Source organism: Phyllobates terribilis, unplaced genomic scaffold (assembly GCF_046119375.1).
Source record: "Phyllobates terribilis strain yellow unplaced genomic scaffold, ASM4611937v1 Scaffold_8__6_contigs__length_399053987, whole genome shotgun sequence".
NCBI lineage: Eukaryota > Metazoa > Chordata > Amphibia > Anura > Dendrobatidae > Phyllobates > Phyllobates terribilis.
The window spans coordinates 283,366,860-283,385,546 of record NW_027362768.1 but is presented as its reverse complement, the minus strand read 5'-3'; the positions used below and the strand labels follow the sequence as shown (position 1 = coordinate 283,385,546).

Sequence of the window (18,687 nt, the reverse complement as noted above, 5' to 3'; positions counted from 1 at the left end):
ACCCATCAATAAATATTATTATAAAAAAAAAAACAAAAAAAACAATAAAAGTACACATATTTGGTATCGCCGCGTCCGGAACAACCTGACCTATAAAACTGTCCCACTAGTTAACCCCTTCAGTGAACACGGTAAAAAAAAAAAAAAAAAAAAGAAGCAAAAAACAATGCTTTATCACCATACCGCCAAACAAAAAGTGGAATAACACGCGATCAAAAAGATGCATATAAATAAAAATGATACCGCTGAAAACGTCATCTCGCCCCGCAAAAAACAAGCCGCCATACAGCTCCATCAGCCGAAAAATAAAAAAGTTATAGCTCTCAGAATAAAGCGATGCTAAAAAATATTTTTTTCTATAAAATAGCTTTTATTGTGTATAAGCGCCAAAACATAGAAAAATGATATAAATGTGGTACCGCTGTAAACATACTGACCCGAAGAATAAAGATACCTCATCAATTTTACCACACGCGGAACAGAATTTAAAAAAAAAAAAAAAAAAAATTCCTGAATTGTTGGTTTTTGTTTATTCTGCCTCCCAAAAATCGGAATAGAAAGCGATCAAAAAATGTCACGTGCCTGAAAATGGCACCAATAACGACGTCAAGTCATCCCGCAAAAAACGAGCCGTCACATGACTGTCTGCCAAAATCTGGAAAAATTATAGCTCTCAAAATATGGCGATGCAAAAACTAGATTTTACAAAAAATGCGTCTTTTAGTGTGTGACAGCTGTCAGTCATAAAAACCCCATATGATTCTGGCATTGCTGTAATCACACCGACCCGAAGAATAAAGTCGTCTAATCACTTATACCGCACAAGGAACAGCGTCAAAAATAAACTCTTGAGTTAGGATTGGGCTAGGGTTAGGGCTGGGTTTGGGGCTAGGGTTGTGCTGGGGCTAGGGTTGTGCTGGGGCTAGGGTTGTGCTGGGGCTAGGGTTGTGCTGGGGCTAGGGTTGTGCTAGGGCTAGGGTTGTGCTAGGGTTAGGGCTGGGGTTGGGATTTTTTTCAAAAGTAAGAAAAAAAGATGACGATATGGCGACTAGTGTTGAGAGCAAGTGCTCGCTATTTGAGTTTGTATCGGGTGCTCTGGTATGCATTGAGTATCGTGGGTATTTGAGTGACATGCTCGAGTTTCTGCCCCATATGCTTCGCGGCCAAAAAACTTTACGGGGATTGCCTGTCATGCACGAGCGATCCCCGCATGCTTTTTTTTGGGTGTCTAATAACCATGAAACATGCGGAGCAGGGACTCGAGCATGTCACTCGAGCACACGCTGTACATGGTGCATACCTGAGTACCCGATGCAAACTCAAGTAGCGAGCACTTGCGCTCAAGAATAATGACAACTTATTCAATATGATGACCTAATGTAAACAAATTTTGTGCCGTACCTCTGGGTTCAAAATGTTCACTATACACCTTAATAAAATCCTTGAGGGGTATAGTTTCCAAAATGGGGACACTTGTGGGGGAGCTCCACTGTTTAGGCACATCACGGGCTCTCCAAACGCGACATGGTGTCCGCTAACAAATTGAATGGAAAATCGGCTCAAATTGTTAGCGGACGCCATGTTGCATTTGGAGAGCCTCTGTGTGCCCAAACATTGGAGCTCCCCCACAAGTGACCCCATTTTGGAAACTAGACCCCCCAAGGCACCTATCTAGATGCATAGTGAGCACTTGGAACCCCCAGGTGCTTCACAAATTGATTCGTAAAAATGAAAAAGTGAAAAAAAAAACACTTTTTCATTTTTATGAATCAATTTGTGAAGCACCTGGGGTTCCAAGTGCTCACTATGAATCTAGATAGGTGCCTTGGGGGGTCTAGTTTCCAAAATGGGGTCACTTGTGGGGGAGCTCCAATGTTTGGGCACACAGGGACTCTCCAAATGCAACATGATATCCGCTACCAAATTGTCGGCTCAAAAATTGGGTCTAAAGTAACATTTTTGTGAAAAAAGTTAAATGTTCATTTTTTTCTTCCACATTCAAAAAATTCCTGTGAAGCACCTGAAGGGTTAATAAAGTTCTTGAATGTGGTTTTGAGCACCTTGAGGGGTGCAGTTTTTAGAATGGTGTCACTTTTGGGTATTTTCTGTCATAAAGGCCTCTCCAAGTGACTTCAAATGTGATGTGGTCCCTAAAAAAAATGGTTTTGTAAATTTTGTTGGAAAAATGAGAAATCGCTGGTCAACTTTTAACCCTTATAGCTCCCTAACTAAAAAAAATTTTGGTTCCAAAATTGTGCTGATGTAAAGTAGACATGTGGGAAATGTTATTTATTAACTCTTTTGTGTGACATATCGCTCTGATTTCAGGGCTTAAAAATTCAAATTTTGAAAATTGCAAAATTTTCACCAAATTTCCGTTTTTTTCACAAATAAACGCAAGTGATATCGAAGAAATTTTTCCACAATCATGAAGTACAATATGTCACGAAAAAACAATCTCAGAATCAGGGGGATCCGTTGAAGCGTTCCAGAGTAATTACCTCATAAAGTGACAGTGATCAGAATTGTAAAAATTGGCCCGGTCATTAACGTGCAAACCACCCGCGGGGCTTAAGGGGTTAAAAAGTCACAACATTTTGCACAAAAATACCCTAGACCTACCCTTTTATGTACCCCAGTTTTTCTGGTGCAAACTTTATGTCAACCGAGCCCTGCAACCAACCAGGGGCTGCTTCCCTCTCCCTTCCTTTGGGCGAAAGTGACACCCTGAAGAAGAGAAAGCCTGCTGCTCCTCTCTGACTTCCTCGGGATAACAATGTCATGCCAGCCCCGGGAGAGCAGGTACCAACACCGCTGGAACAGCGGGGAACTATGGTGACTGAGCAGGGGTTGTCTGAGTTGTGGATTTCTCTTGAATAAAACATCAGATCACAGATATCAAAGTCAAACTTTATTCATCTTCCTATGACCTACATGCCTGTACAGAAGGCTTAGGAGGGTTGATCCTACTGACAGATTCCCTTTACATCATGGTCAAGGCTCATTAAAGCGTCGACATTGACTTAGCTGGTTACCTTAAGTAGCTGGAGATGCCACTAGTAAGCTAGCTTTGTAGGGAGGGGGGTTATGATGGTGACTGATAATCAGTGGGGGTATGATCTTCTTTTATGTGAACATTTGGGATGTTAATATCAACTATTATAACCAAGGCAACTATATCACAATTGTGTTTTTCCCAAAACAGGATTGCAAAGTTGAGGGAAGAAGGATTTTTTGCTTGCTAAATAATACAAAATATTTTTTTCATTATTATAACGGATGAATACAAAGCAAAAATAAAATAAAGAACGCATTGCTTACCGAAAGAGCTGTCAGTCCTTGTAGATCCTTTTCCTTAATCTCTTTTATTTTGTTGTTCTGAAGATCTAATAATTTTGTGTCGGGAGGAATTTTGGCCGGTACGGAAGACAACCCTGTTAATTGTGCAGAAAAATGTTGTCACTGAGTTAAGTTTCCTTTGTCTAATAGAATAGTAAATATCATGCAGTATGGAAATACTGACAAAACACATGACTTCTATATTATTAAGGGGGTTACCTCAAGTTTCTCTGCCTCCCGGCTTCCTGCTGGGCAATGCACGCATGATGATTGACAACTTAACTAACAACATGGCTGAGTACTCGTTAGCTAAACTGCATTTTCCCATGCACTAAGCAGAGGCAGCACAGGAACACAGAAGGTGATCCCATCAGCTTCAGAGCAGTGTTTACAAGCTCTAGAGCAACAAGCTTGCTAGTGGAGACTAGCCACCTAATAGACTTCAGAGATGGCTGGTAACCTGGACACTAAGCAGTAAATTAATATCCCTCTATTCTTGAGAACGAGAGGGCTTTTAATAGCAAGCAAGGCCACGTTCACACGTTCAGTATTTGGTCAGTGTTTTGCATCAGTATATGCATGAGCCCTTACTCTGAGTGGCTGTCATTGCAACTCACATAAAGGTTGTTACCAGGCTGTCTCAGATTATTGAATGCGAAATCTGCATATTTGCTGCATCTTATAGAGGTGAGGTAAATATAATTGCACAAATAAAATACAAAATATAAAAGCTTTGCTCATGGGATCAATTGTTGCTTATTGTTCAGTTTTAGGGCAAAATCTTTACACAAGTTTCACCTTCAGTGATTTGACAATGAAATGTTCTTGTGGACTCACCAAGGTCGGAGCACTGCACCACTTTTAAATAACACTGACAGCCAAACGGACATATTGGGTACTTGTCAAACGGAGGCAGGGTGGGTCGAAGTGGCATGTTCCTTTTAAATGGGAATAGTGAGTTTTTGTCATCATCGTCGTCATCGTCATCATCATCATCGTCCATGTCATTCAGCATTAGGTCTGTTAATGCCATGTACTTTGGAGGTAATACAAATGGCTTGGCAGAGCACAGAGCCAGTAAGTAGAAGAGCACACATTCCTTCATGTTGTCGTCTTAAAATCCAAACTCTGCAATATAAATCACAAGCCTATAATATATGAGATAATGGTTATGTTCGCTATGATTATATGAAAAGATCTAATACTTGCTTTATTTCTGCAGACTTAATATACATGTTTACTGGACTTCTAGAAAATTTAGTCTCACTTGAGAGAATGTGATCAATAGACCATCTGTAAATCTTTTTATTTAAAAATTATGTTTTTAAACACCTTAAAAATCACACTAAAATGCCAGCCACTAGGTGTCTTCTTTTTGTCTTATTTACTTACTACTACTGCCTATTGTTAGGTGTAATCCATCTGAAATAGCAGAGATGCCAAGATGGATTATCAGAAGTGGAGGAAGGCTCTTTTTCTCTTGCTGCATACAGTCATAACTGAGAGGCAGAAATTTAGGTCAGTGCAGGCAAACCATTAGACACTTGCAAGTGCATTACATGCTGGAAAGTGAGGGAGAGAAAGATCCAAAACCTGTAGTGTTGGCAGAGGGCTAATGAAAAATAACCACCCACTCAAAGGCCTCCTTCACACATCAGAGTCTCCAGTATGTGTCGTGACAGTTTTCACACGTATCGGAGACACTTTGTCCATGGGCAAAACACGCAGATCATTTACTGAGCACTGGTGAGGATGTAAACTAGGAATTGGGTGCATTATATCAGCAGGCGACAAAACTTTTGTCTTGCCAAAATCTGACCATTCTGTTGTCATTCAATGATCAATATTTCAGCATTGATGCCAATTTATTTTCTTAACCCAAATCAAATTTGGGAGGGTTTCAGCTTTCAAAAGAGTAATTTTTAAAACCAATGGATAAATTTAACGTCCGGTTATAAGCTTTTATTTACATAACATGGATAAGCGACATAACTTCTGTCAGGGACTGTAATGCATGGACTGGCTTTGTCTGCTTGAACAAGATTTACCTTTGTTAGTGGTATCTATAGGGGCGGACATACCATTGATGCAACCTGTTAAGCTGCACAAGGGCCCGAGAGGGAAGAGGACCCAGCTCTAGCTCCAAAGCAGCAACCAAAGGCTGTCAATTCATGAACAGCAGCCCTCTTCCGTCTGTATCTGCCCCTGGGAGACTATGTAATCTAAATAATTAACTTGTATAACTAAAGAATTAATAATTAATACATCTGTATATTAATCTAAATAAATGGTTTGTTGAAAAGATACAACCCCTTTAAGAGTATGGTAGAAACATTGCGAAATCTTTTGTATGGCTTATTATTTGGAGGTATTTATTAGTTTGCAAATAAAAGATTATGACTTTGGCTAATCTAATGTCTGCAGATTATGTAACCATGTTTTTTGGCATACAATGTGCTGTGTGACTATGTCTTACCCGCCTCACTCATTTCTCAGTCAGAATGTCAGAAAAAAATATTCATATTGAATCTCTTTGCGCATGGAATTGTATCACTGAGGACTAACTTGCATGCACAAAAACATTCGTAATGGAACTGTGAAAATATCTGCATTCAAAATTAAACATGTAAAAAGGTGCTATCCTAGTGCTCGTATAACAACCATCAGCCATCTGTATGTTATGAATTCATGTTTGCTGAAATGATCATTGAAACATAAGGACCCAACGCCCATTGTTTTCATGCACTTGTGGGTTCCAGATAGAAATACCTGATATATAATGTAATTACAGGAGCTTTACGTAGCATATTTATTATAACTTCAATCAGTTTGTATTACTGATATTGCTGCAACTTTACCAACAAACCAATTAATTAAAGGATTTGTCCCATGTTCTATGTTTAGTAGCGGATTACTTCCCTTCCTTCCAGGGGGCGGTACACTTCTGATTATTGACAGTATGGACCAGCAGCATGGGTGCGTTGCTGGACCAAACTGTGTGCTCTCTGCTGCTGCATGCACAGGCAACTTTACCTCTGTAACATCAGGTTGCACTGAAGCTGTGCAGATCCTGATATCTGGCCTACTTCAGAGCAGTGTTTACAAGCTCTTTAGAAAAGATCTTGCAAGTGTTGCACACTCATACTCTGGGAGACAGGCCACCACTGATAAACTAAGAGAAGGTCAGTATCCTATACATTGAGCACTATCCTATAAAATAAAAATTCCTTTTGTTCGTGAGAACGGAGAGAAATTTTGATAAGAGAAAAATTGCTGTTGTTGTTTGTTCTAACAAGACCATTTAAATTTTACCCATTTAAGAAGATGAGACAACCCTTCACTATTCTGAACCATATGATAATAAATGGTTGGTCATTAACTAGTTAAATTACCTACCTACAAATCTACACATAATGATTAATATACTAAGACATCGCCTTTTTTAAGGTTTGTTTGAGTTGTGTCCTGCTGGAGGATGTATGTGCTTTTCTCAGTCGGTGGACGGGTCAGCTTGTTTGTCTGCCTTGGCCTAACTCTGTATACAGTATTATTTACTGACAGAACCTCTTTGATGATTGTTACTGCACTTCTTCGGCTATTAGATTTCAGTATGGAGTTTTTGTTTTATATCTTATGGAGAAATGAAGCACTGGTAGGTAGCCACAGCATTACAATTGGCTAGTACTCTATGTCTGGCAATGACAGCACATACAGTGGGGGAAATAAGTATTTGATCCCTTGCTGTTTTTGTAAGTTTGACCACTGACAAAGACATGAACAGTCTATAATTTTAAGGGTAGATTAATTTTTACATTGAGAGATAGAATATCCCCCCCAAAAAATCAAGAAAAACACATTGTATAAATTATATAATTCTTTTTGCAGTGAGAAATAAGTATTTGATCCCCTACAAAAACATTGAGTTCTGGCTCCTACAGTCCAGTTAGGCGCTCCTAATCAACTCGTTACCTGCATTGAAGACAGCTGTCTTACATAGTCACCTGTATAAAAGACTCCTGTCCACAGACTCAATTAATCAGTCAGACTCTAACCTCTACAACATGGGCAAGACCAAAGAGTTTTCTAAGGATGTCAAGGACAAGATAATAGATCTGCACAAAGCTGGAATGGGCTACAAAACCATAAGTAAGATGCTGGGTGAGAAGGAGACAACTGTTGGTGCAATAGTAAGAAAATGGAAGAAATACAAAATGACTGTCAATCGACATCGATCTGGGGCACCATGCAAAATCTCAACTCGTTGGGTATCCTTGATCATGAGGAAGGTGAGATATCAGCCTAAAACTACACAGGGAGAACTTGTTAATGATCTCAAGGCAGCTGGGACCACAGTCACCCAGAAACCTATTGGTAACTCATTACGCGTTAAAGGTTTAAAATCCTGCAGTGCCCGCAAGGTCCCCCTGCTCAAGAAGGCATGTGTGCAGGCCCGTCTGAAGTTTGCCAATGAACACTTGGATGATTCTGTGAGTTATTGCGAGAAGGTGCTGTGGTCAGATGAGACAAAAATTGAGCTCTTTGGCATTAACTCAACTTGCCGTGTTTTGGAGGAAGAAGGATGAGTACAACCCTAAGAACATCGTCCCAACCGTGAAGCATGGTGGGAGAAACATTATACTTTGGGGGTGCTTTTCTGCAATGGGGACATGACAACTGCACCGTACTGAAGGGAGGATGTATGGGGTTATGTATTGCGAGATTTTGGCCAATAACCTCCTTCCCTCAGTAAGAGCATTGAAGATGGGTCGTGGCTGGATCTTCCAGCAAGACAATGACCCAAAACATACAGCCAAGGCAACAAAGGAGTGGCTCAAAAAGAAGCACAATAAGGTCATGGAGAGGCCTAGCCAGTCTCCAGACCTTAATCCCATAGAAAACTTATGGAGGGAGTTGAAGCTCCGAGTTACCAAGCGACAGCCTCAAAATCTTAATGATTTACAGATGATCTGCAAAGAGGAGTGGACCAAAATTCCTCCTGACATGTGCGCAACCCTAATAATCAACTACAAAAAATGTCTGACTGCTGTGCTTGCCAACAAGGGTTTTGCCACCAAGTATTAAGTGTTGTTTCACAGAGGGATCAAATACTTATTTCTCACTACATAATGAAAAAAAAATGTATCTAATTTATACAATGTGATTTTCTTGATTTTTTTGGGGGGATATTCTATCTCTTAATGTTAAAATTAACCTACCCTTAAAATTATAGACTGTTCATGTCTTTGTCAGTGGGCAACTTACAAAAACAGCAATGGATTAAGTACTTATTTCCCCCATTGTATGTCAAACTCAGTCCCGCGGGCCAAATCTGTATCGCAGGGTGAGTATATTTGGCCCACATGCCAGCGAGTCCCCTAAGTATATTTGGCCTGCGATAATTTATATTATTCCAATATTTTATTCTAAGATCTATTCAATAAAGTGTACTTTGTTTGTGGGACAACTCCTTCACGTTTGTTTCGATATGAAAAAGTTTCATGATATTTGATGACAAGGAAAAACGTCTTCAATTGTAGACATTTTTTAATAAATATCAAGGTTGGCCCTCGACTTTGTCCAAGCTTTTAATCCTGGCCCTCTGTGTATGAGTGTGACATTCATGCTGTACAGGGAGAAAGAGGCTTGTTTTGTATTGTGCTTGGGACAGAACAGGGTGGAGCACGATCCGTGAACCAGCAATGCTGAGGGAATAACTTTGATGTAGAGATGGAGAGTCTAGAAATAAAGATTACTGGAATGGTTTAAAAATGAAAACTGAACATGATGCAACTGATGATTAGGAAGCCTTGGGGACACCAAGCGTACATGTCCTCACAGATTGACTAGAATATGTTTTAACCCTTTTAGGACAGGCATTGTTACTTCATAGCCATGGTGGACTTGATTAAACACTGGGCTGTCTATTGGTAAAGGCAATGGTGGTAGCACCGCAATTAATGTTAGTCATGATACTGAAGTGGTTAGTCATGATACTGAAGTGGTTAGTCACTCACTCGCTTTTTTCCTTTTAAAGAGAACCTGACAGCTGATACATACTGCAGGATCCACAGACAGCATGTACCAGACAGTTGCTGCATGATTTAATCCAGATATGTTTGACTCTGAAATACTCCAGCATTTCAGATGGAAACATACTTTAAAAATCACCAAGGACCGAGCCGCACTGGAAACTAGTCGGAAAAACTTCTTCCCATCCGCATTCCTTGAGTACCAGGTCTATTCATGCATGTGTGTACATGGAGACACCTGTCAGTCACTGGCAGCAGGAGGCCTGAAGCCGCCGGGGATCTGCCTGTCTGACTAGTCGCCCAGCTTTTAAAGTATGTTTTTCTCATACCTGACTGAAATCATACAGCCATGTCTGATGCATGATGCCTGTGGATCGGGCAACATGTATCAGCTATCTGATTCCCTTCAAACAATGGAAGTCATTAACAACTTAAATGACATCTGGTTTCATTCTTTTTTTCCTAAATGGTAACTTTATTCTAAGAAATGTTGATGCATCTGTTTCCTGCTGATATCTCGTACCTGACTTGCATTCCCATTTGATCCCATTTTTGTCTTTTGTAATTAATTTTAATGCAGCCGTAAATGAACTTCATCGGAAAGCATTGATTCTTTATGATATAAAGGACTTTTGATCAAGTTACATACAAGCTGTTCACTTCTCAGTCAGAAGCATTTTGTTCATTTCAGCTTTCTTTGCTCTTAGCTGCGGAGCTGATGTTTTTCTCAGCTTGTTGTGGTAATATAGGGTAGATAAATGGAGCCCAGATTACATTTTTAGACAGAAAAGTAAGTTCCTCAGGCGCCATTTGTGTGTTTAGAAATCCACAAACTCCCAAAGAATTACTTACTTTACCCAAGCTAACAATTTCTGGTTTTCGACAAAGACCACAAACATGCCGCAGAATGAAACCGTATGAATTACTTACAGCTACAAGTATGAACGCTTGGGGATCATTATACTGTGTTAAATCTGCATGTACTGTTGGCTCATAACATCTGGTTCCACCTTTTTCCTTCCAAAAAAAATCTATTGGAAGAAAATCAATTTTTCCAACTAGTTACTGTCACGAATTGCATTTTTGCCTAATGGGCTCTTTTCTTTTTAACTTGTATTCCAAAGCATCATGCTTATCTAAAACTTAAAGCATATACTATGGCCCCGATTCATCAAGACTGCCATTGCTCAAGCTGTTTTTGATGAGGAGACATGTTGGAGTCAATGGCACCTGATTCTTGAAGAGGCGCACACCTCTTAATGAATTTGGCTTGTCTTAACACTAGTGTGTGTTTCATGCGTCCTGCCACAAAGCTTTGTCCAGTCAGGCACTGGAGTAATATTTGTGGCATAAGTTACATAAAAGCTTATCTTGAATTAGATGAGAGGGGGTTGACACGGCCCGTCCCATCCCAGAGCCGTCTATTTTGGTGGAGCCAGTTGAAACTGGAATGAAAACGCCAAAAGTGGCTATTTTTTTGCGCAGCCTCATGTTGCGCAAACTTTTTGCAGCATATCCAAGTGTTTTACTCCAGATCTCTGGTGTAAACACTTTGATGAATCGGGGCCATGTTTTCTGATGTTCAGAAGATTTGGTAACTAGCTCTAAAGAATATGGGCTTAATTAAACCAATTCCAAGGGCTGCTGCAAAGTGTGACGGGGAATAAACATTTAGGAAGGTTTTGGCATTTTGAAAGTATATGCCATAAATGTTTGATAGGCGCCAACTGCACTTCTTGGTCTCCCACTTATTTGGAGAATATGAGCTCCTTTCTGCACTGTTGGCACTCCATAAGAGAACATGTTGGCATGTGAATCTCTCCATGGTAGTTTACATGAATTGCTGAAACAATTGAATGTTTTACTTCTATAATTTATGATGTAGATAACTGCATTCACACATAGCCATCTGTCCATCTCATGTGCTGCTCTCTGGTGTGCCATAACTGGTTTAGAGGCCTCATTCTGACAATTTATATGAAACTCGAAGATGGCTACACAGTGCACCATTAGTACTTACCTGCCCGTGCTCTTGTAACACGTGGCTCTCCTCTTTTCTGTAAAATAGAAAATATGTGTGAGCAGCAACCAGACACGAGCATGGATGTCTTGGCTGCCAAACAGTGGCACCGCACTCCATGTGGTGACCAGGCCATGGGGTTTGTACCTTTGCCTTAGATTAGTGTTGGGCAAACTTGCAGATTATCTAAAGTTTATAAGGGTTCCCTGACTCTACCCAGACAGATTATGTTGTGGGGCAAAAAAGGAGTGGGTAAATCAAATTGCAGCACTCAACATTTTGTTTTTCCAGGAGATAAGCCGCCACTTTTCCAATTGAAAGCCCATTGATGCTCGGCCAAGATTTTATGCAAAGTCAGCATCATGTGCCATATGCTTAGATAATTATTTACCCTAGGAGCACTGTTTTCAGTATGCATAGGAGGCCAATAAGATATACAGGTGCATCTCACTAAATTAGAATATCATCAAAAAGTTAATTTATTTCAGTTCTTCAATGCAAAAACTGAAACTCATATATTATATAGAGTCATTACAAACAGAGTGATCTATTTCAAGTGTTTATTTCTGTTAATGTTGATGATTATGGCTTACAGCCAATGAAAACACAAAAGTCATTATCTCAGTAAATTAAAATAATTAACAAAAAACACCTGCAAAGGCTTCCTGAGCGTTTAAAAAAGTCTCTTAGTCTGTTTTAGTAGGCTCCACAATCATGGGGAAGACTGCTGACTTGACAGATGTACAGAAGGCAATCATTGACACACTCCACAAGGTCCCAGAGTTCCGATTTTCATTTGGAAATCAAGGTCCCAGAGTCTGGAGGAAGAGTGGAGAGGCCACAATCCAAGCTGCTTGAGGTCTAGTGTGAAGTTTCCACAATCAGTGATGGTTTGGGGAGCCATGTCATCTGCTGGTGTAGGTCCATTGTGTTTTATCAAGACCAAAGTCAGCGCAGCCGTCTACCAGGAAATTTTAGAGCACTTCATGCTTCCTTCTGCCGACAAGCTTTTTGGAGATGGAAATTTCATTCTCCAGCAGGACTTGGCACCTGTCCACACTGCCAAAAGTACCAATACCTGGTTTACACACAACAGTGTCACTGTGCTTGATTGGCAGCAAACTTGCCTGACCTTAACCGCATAGAGAATCTATGGGGTATTGTCAAGAGGAAGATGAGAGACACCAGACCCAACAATGCAGACGAGCTGAAGGCTGCTATCAAAGCAACCTGGGCTTCCATAACACCTCAGCAGTGCCACAGGCTGATCGCCTCCATGCCTCGCCGCATTGATGCAGTAATTGATGCAAAAGGAGTCCCGACCAAGTATTGAGGGCATTTACTGAACATACATTTCAGTATTCCAACATTTCAGATTTTAAAAACATTTTCAAGCTGTTGTTATAAAGTATTCTAATTTACTGAGATAATGACTTTTGTGTTTTCATTGGCTGTAATCCATAATCATCACCATTAACAGAAATAAACCCTTAAAATAGATCACTCTGCTTGTAATGACTCTATATAATATATGAGTTTCACTTTTTGTATTTTTTGAAAAACTGAAATAAATTAACTTTTTGATGATATTCTAATTTGGTGAGAAGCACCTGTAGTACACATTGTGGAATAGTTTCTCTCTCTACAAAGCTTTCTTTTGACTGCTGGTCTCCATATTACACATCACTTGCCCATATAAATATTTTGGCAGCACACAACAATCCCCAACTGTGCCAGTAGCTGGAACATTGCAATCTCCGTGTTCGGACAACATAAATCCACATATGTACTGTATGCAGCATAATATTACTGGGTAACATGCCGGAGAATAGGATGATCAGACCCCAAACGCACTGTCAACTATTGAAGCATTGGAAGCAGCCATGAAGGGCTACATGGAGCAGCAATGTATCACTGTGCTTTCTGAAGTCTTCCTTTTGTATGATCCAGTAACTGCATTTAGGATGTGCAGTTTTTCTTGGCTATTACTTTGTCTGTAATGTATATCAGCAATCACAGCTGAAAGGCAGCGCAGTGAGATAACCCATTAAACCACTGAATGCCTGGACCAATGCCACATGTCATAGTCTGATTACAATTAAGTTATGGTCGTCTATCCATGTTATGCTCCACATTTTCTTGAATAATGGATGTTTTCGTTGTAGTTTTAGAATGGAGCACTTTTTTTTAGTAATTGTTATTTTCACAGAATTTTTTTTACTTTTTACAAATGGTAACGAGAACCAATTGTGCCAAGCCAAGTAGCTGTGGTCTACATCTGCTACAAGAGGGAAAATGTAAAGGAGGCACTGTGAGGCGAATGCGTCCATAGAATCCAGTGTACTCATTCCTTGTACATAATATAGGTGTATAATTATGTTGTATAGCATTTGCTTTGTGCACACATATATGAATGTTCTATAGCTATGTTCATTACCATTAAGGGGAATTCTACAAAATAAAATAGTCTGCTCTATATTTCACTTTTTAAAGCACCAGTTGGTGCTATAGAAATCCAGCATCATGAAGTAACCAAAGTCAACCATATTGGCAATTATAGAGCGCTGTCTTTAATCACATACAGTATCTAGAAATACTGTAATCACACAGAAGGTCCTCTGCGGTACTGTGCATTTTGTACCATCTTGGAGGATCAGAACACCTCCTCCGCTGAGGTAAGAATACTGTCAGGACTATCCTCGTGTGCTGCGGAGTTGTACTTCTTTGGTATCACTCAGGTGATCGTGCTTTCTTGGGACCAATATGGAGCTGTATTATTGAGGTTGTAGATAATTTTCCTAGTTTTAGCTATTATACATTAACAGCATTTTAACACAATATATACTGTAATACTTCCACATCCAGATGTGATGATAGATTGCACATTTTTCGATCTCAGGCTTCAGAATATTGATTGTTACCACTGAACAATACTTGAAAATAATTTTTACTTCTGGAGAACCTCCTCTGCCATTGCTACCTAAAAGAAGCTTGCTTTAGAGTAAAGCATCCAAGAACTCTTGTCTTGCTCTACCTTCTGGCTGGGATGTGTGCAGTGTCTGCCAGGTTTCTTTGAGCAAACTGATATGTATTTGCCATCTTTACTGTAAGAGATGGCATGAGGATCCTCTGGTCGGCTATGGGCACACAAAGTCTATTTTCTGAGTTTTCAAAGCAGAAAGTGAGTGGAAACTCAAAGGAGGAGGAGTTTTTTGAGTTTCCGCTCAGTTTCCGCTCCAGAAACTCCTCGAAAAACTTTTTAGTGAAAATATTACCTAAATGTAAAAAAATCAAAGTGTTCACCATTGTACAATGTCTGTGCCTCACATTGGTCTTTCTTCAGAGGATAGTAGCCGTCGTGTCTCTAGGACACAGTGACATATCAGTTGACCGCTCTTGATACTATATTAGAATAGCTGGCTATTTTGATGGACATGTGATCCTACAGATCATATTTTATCAGCCAGATGAAGGGTATTTCTGATTGCCAACAATCTGAACTCTGACTCATCTGCTTAGTGTTATACTTTCTGCAGTGAAAAAATTAGAAAGTATGTTTAACCCACAGCATTTATTTCATTTTCCTTATAATAAGTTGAGTTATAGATGAAGGCAATACCAACTACGTTTGCCGTGCACATCATAAGTGTAAGGCTTTGTTCAGACTAACTTCACAGCTTCCGCTTAGAACAGAGCTATGACAGCATTGCCACATGAATGTATACCGGCAAACTCCAACAATTCCCATTTTTTTGTTTTTTTTTTCCCCAGAAAATAATAGTGCTGCAAATTGCACTATTTTAGTAAGCAAAATATCAGAAAGACAGAATGAAATCAAGAAAGGAACCTGTTTGTTTACACCTTTGCAAACAGACTTCAAAAATTGGGTGCAAATAAAAATTTTAACCAGACTCTACGCTCACACATTTTCTTTTAAATAATTTTTTTAATAATAGAAGTCCCTTTAAGTGTACTGTTTCATATATAATTATGTTATTAGACATGTAGGTGTGCAAACAGTGATTGCAAATTTGCATAGGTAAATTAATGTACAGATATTTGCATCCTTATCCTGAGTAATAGTGTTTCAGATATATGTTTTTCTTCTTTCTTTTTTTTTAAGATTTGTACTATGGGTTATTTCAGAAATGAATCTACTAGCAACTGCTGTATAGTAGAGGGAAATAAGTAAAATAGCAGGTCCTCCTGCACTTACCGGATTGTAAACACACTAGACTTTAGTAGACATGCTTCCCAAATGATGTCCAGCTAAATCTTTAGTATTTTTTACCATGAAAGTTGCAAGTTCATAGATAGCCATTGATGCAAATACACAAGTAGGCTGCTATATGGAGGCAGAGGACAATGCATCACAATATATATATACACATCCTCTAATATTATAAGAAATTGGGTGCAATATTAACTGATATATTGTTCTTGTATCTTTTATTAGCTTATTATTAAAGTTTTCTTTTATGGTTGTAAAATTAATTCTCTATGTAAACTGCATATGCCTTCCATATCTGTACACATCCTAAATCTACATGTGATATCAATCGATTTATGGCTAATCTGCAGACTAGTCCAATATCCTATGTGGTGGAAATACATGAAAAGAAATCACATACCTGTTTAGATTTTGAGATTTCCTCTTATTTGTAATCCACCAGAGAAGGTAATATCCAGTGGCTTATTTTCTACAAGCAGAGAATGTATCAGTATTAGAATCAGGAACTCATTCTGAAATACATGATCCTGTTGGCACCGAGGGATGATACTTGAGTCAACTGCTTCTTCAGATTATCCCATTTTAGTACTGAAGACAGATATTAAGAAGACTTGTTACCACTCATGTGTTTTTCATCACTGCCTGTATCAGAGCCAAGATCTAGTTAACTCTAGACGTCCACTACGAAACTATGTCAGATCGAAGGTTGAAAAGTGAGTGGCATCTTGCCATCTGAAATACAGGGAGCCCATTCATAGACCTGTCTGCTATCTGTAGTTTAAGCCGTATGAGTTACATTAGAGCTGTGTAGATTTATTTTCTTTTGCATGGTCCATTATTTTTTTCCTTTTCATAATAATATTTTGGTAATGAAATATGGTTCTTTTGATGAAAGAATAAAATGTATTTTTTTTTATATTACCAAAACATGCTGTCTAAAAGGGTTATTGTTATATGTCATTATGTTATATATCATGAATGGTTAAAATTGCAATGTGCTTGTTAAAACAAGGAACTTTGCAATTTACTTTTATCAGTGGCAATTTACTTCAGTCTATCAGTGGCAAGAGAGCATTGCTTGTAAGCTCCTTCCAGTAAAGCTGTAAGTAGTTCTCTGAAGCTGGCAGGAACGCACTGTTGGCTTTTGTGCCCCTGTAGTCCTCGGATGCTGAAAAGTCAAAGCTACCTTTGATTGCAGCATCAGAGAGCGCACAGTTCAGGCTAGTGGCATGACAAAACCACTGGTCCGAACTGTCAGTCAAGAAGTCCACCTCCCTCGGCATCAGGAAGTCGGGAGGAATGGGAGCAGCGTGCTCCTGCTGAAGAAGTTGAGAATACCGCTTTAAAGATGACCTGTCACCGGTCAAAAGTGTCCAGTATTTCCTCTTATTTTATTCCCGCTGCTCCCCTGAGTATTCCATTTTACTTTTTTTTATTTTTTAAATGTTCTATGTGGTTCCAGAGATATGAACCTTTTTAATTCAGTGCAAATTTTTAGGGTCTTTACTGAGAGTCATTGTTCATACTTACACAGTAATAGTGCTGAGCAGCCAAAAGACATGCCCCAGAGATTCTTATGAGCCACACCTCTTTGGTAAAGTCCATAAAAATAAGTAACAAACTAAAAGAACCATATCTCTGGAACCAAATGGTAGATTTAAAAAAAAGCTGTCTCTACACTGTGCATAGGCAGAAAACTGTCATGAAAGAAGGACCACATGGCAGCAAGTTTACTAGTCCTCTAATGATAATCTGCTGATTAAAACAGTGATTTTATCAAAAGTACAACAAGCAATGCAGTAAGTGACACATTGGTGGAAGCAAAGTCTCTATATCTACATGATGCTGCTCTCGGATTAGGTAGCAAAAACCTGCTGACAGATTCCCTTTAAGAGCAACTATCTCTTGCATCCAGCATCATCATAAAGCACATTTTGTATATATAATGCACAATATATGTAAATTGTTCTCAGGACAAGGATCTTTCTTTTTTTGTGGGTTTCTGTAGCTGCACATGATAATGCTATTAACAATCCAATTGTTTTTATAATTGGCCTATTAAAGTGCTGTTACTGTTGACTGGCGTATCCTTTACCAGAATTTCATTAAAACTAAAATAAAAACTTTTAGTAGAACTTGGATCATGATCTTGGTGCTATAGTTGTTGAATATCTGAAAGTTATCAAATAATAATAAAAAAAACCTCTCTTTCAATTCCATGTTCAGTCTTGAAAGTAATCTTATTAATTTGGAAACTTCAGTATTAATGTTACAGGAAAATGAAAACACTTCATTATGCTGGTGAAATGTAACCAAAAGTATAACCTAAGGGGATTATTCAGAATTTGAAAAAAAAGAGGGGGGATTTTTTCCCAATAAATAGATCTGCACTTGCCCATGAGTGGCTATTGACATTGAAGCTCAGCCCTATTGACTCAAGTCCATTTATTTGTATTCTATTAGATCCCCTTAAAACTATTGTTTTTATCCAAATAGGAAAAAAAAATTTATTATAAGTCTATGTGCCCAAGATGCAGAAATGCTGCATGTTTTTTCCGCTTCTCCCTGGCAGGAAAAATGCCTGTGGATTTTACATGCCTTTTTCCCGCCAGGTAGAAACGTTTGTCAAGCGTTTTTGCATGCATCTCTGCATGCGGGTTATCAAGCGCTTTTCCAAGCGATTTTAGCATCACTAGCATTTAGCAGTCGTGTGACCCTCTCATGACACAATGACGTCATGGCAGGTCCTCACACCACCGCAACCCATACAACAGACCGGACGCATCACTGAGGAGTTCGGGGGCCATCGGAAGGTAAGTATAATCTTTATTTTTTATTTTAAATTCTTTTTTTAACAGGTACTATGGTACCCGGGTCTGGAGGAGAGTCTCTTCTTCTCCAAACCCGGGTACCATCTACACATAGAATCGCTTAATATCCGTGTGTGTAAATGTGCTGACACGGATATTAAGCATTTCAAAGCAAGTCAATGGCGGCAATTACGCTGCGTGTCCGCAAAATTAATGGACATGCTGCGTATTTTTCCGCAATGATAATCCACAGCGGAA

At 39.2% G+C, this 18,687-nt stretch overlaps 2 protein-coding genes across 4 annotated transcripts in view; one reads left to right on the top strand and one right to left on the bottom strand.

Annotated features, from left to right (window-relative positions):
• Positions 1–16,231, bottom strand: part of ASPN (asporin) — a 31,729-nt gene extending 15,498 nt beyond the window's left edge. The window contains exons 1-4 of one of the 2 annotated variants that reach the window (XM_073644331.1): positions 16,020–16,231; positions 11,389–11,425; positions 4,177–4,467; positions 3,322–3,434 (exon numbers count right to left, since the gene is read on the bottom strand). In XM_073644331.1, coding sequence (XP_073500432.1) covers positions 3,322–3,434; positions 4,177–4,444 — 381 coding nt within the window. In that variant the 5' untranslated portion in view covers positions 4,445–4,467; positions 11,389–11,425; positions 16,020–16,231. The remainder of the gene's footprint in view (positions 1–3,321; positions 3,435–4,176; positions 4,468–11,388; positions 11,426–16,019) is intronic. The other variant, XM_073644329.1, reaches the window with a different exon arrangement.
• The window catches only part of CENPP (centromere protein P), a 438,647-nt gene that overhangs the window by 252,515 nt on the left and 167,445 nt on the right, over positions 1–18,687 (top strand). The window lies entirely within an intron of this gene.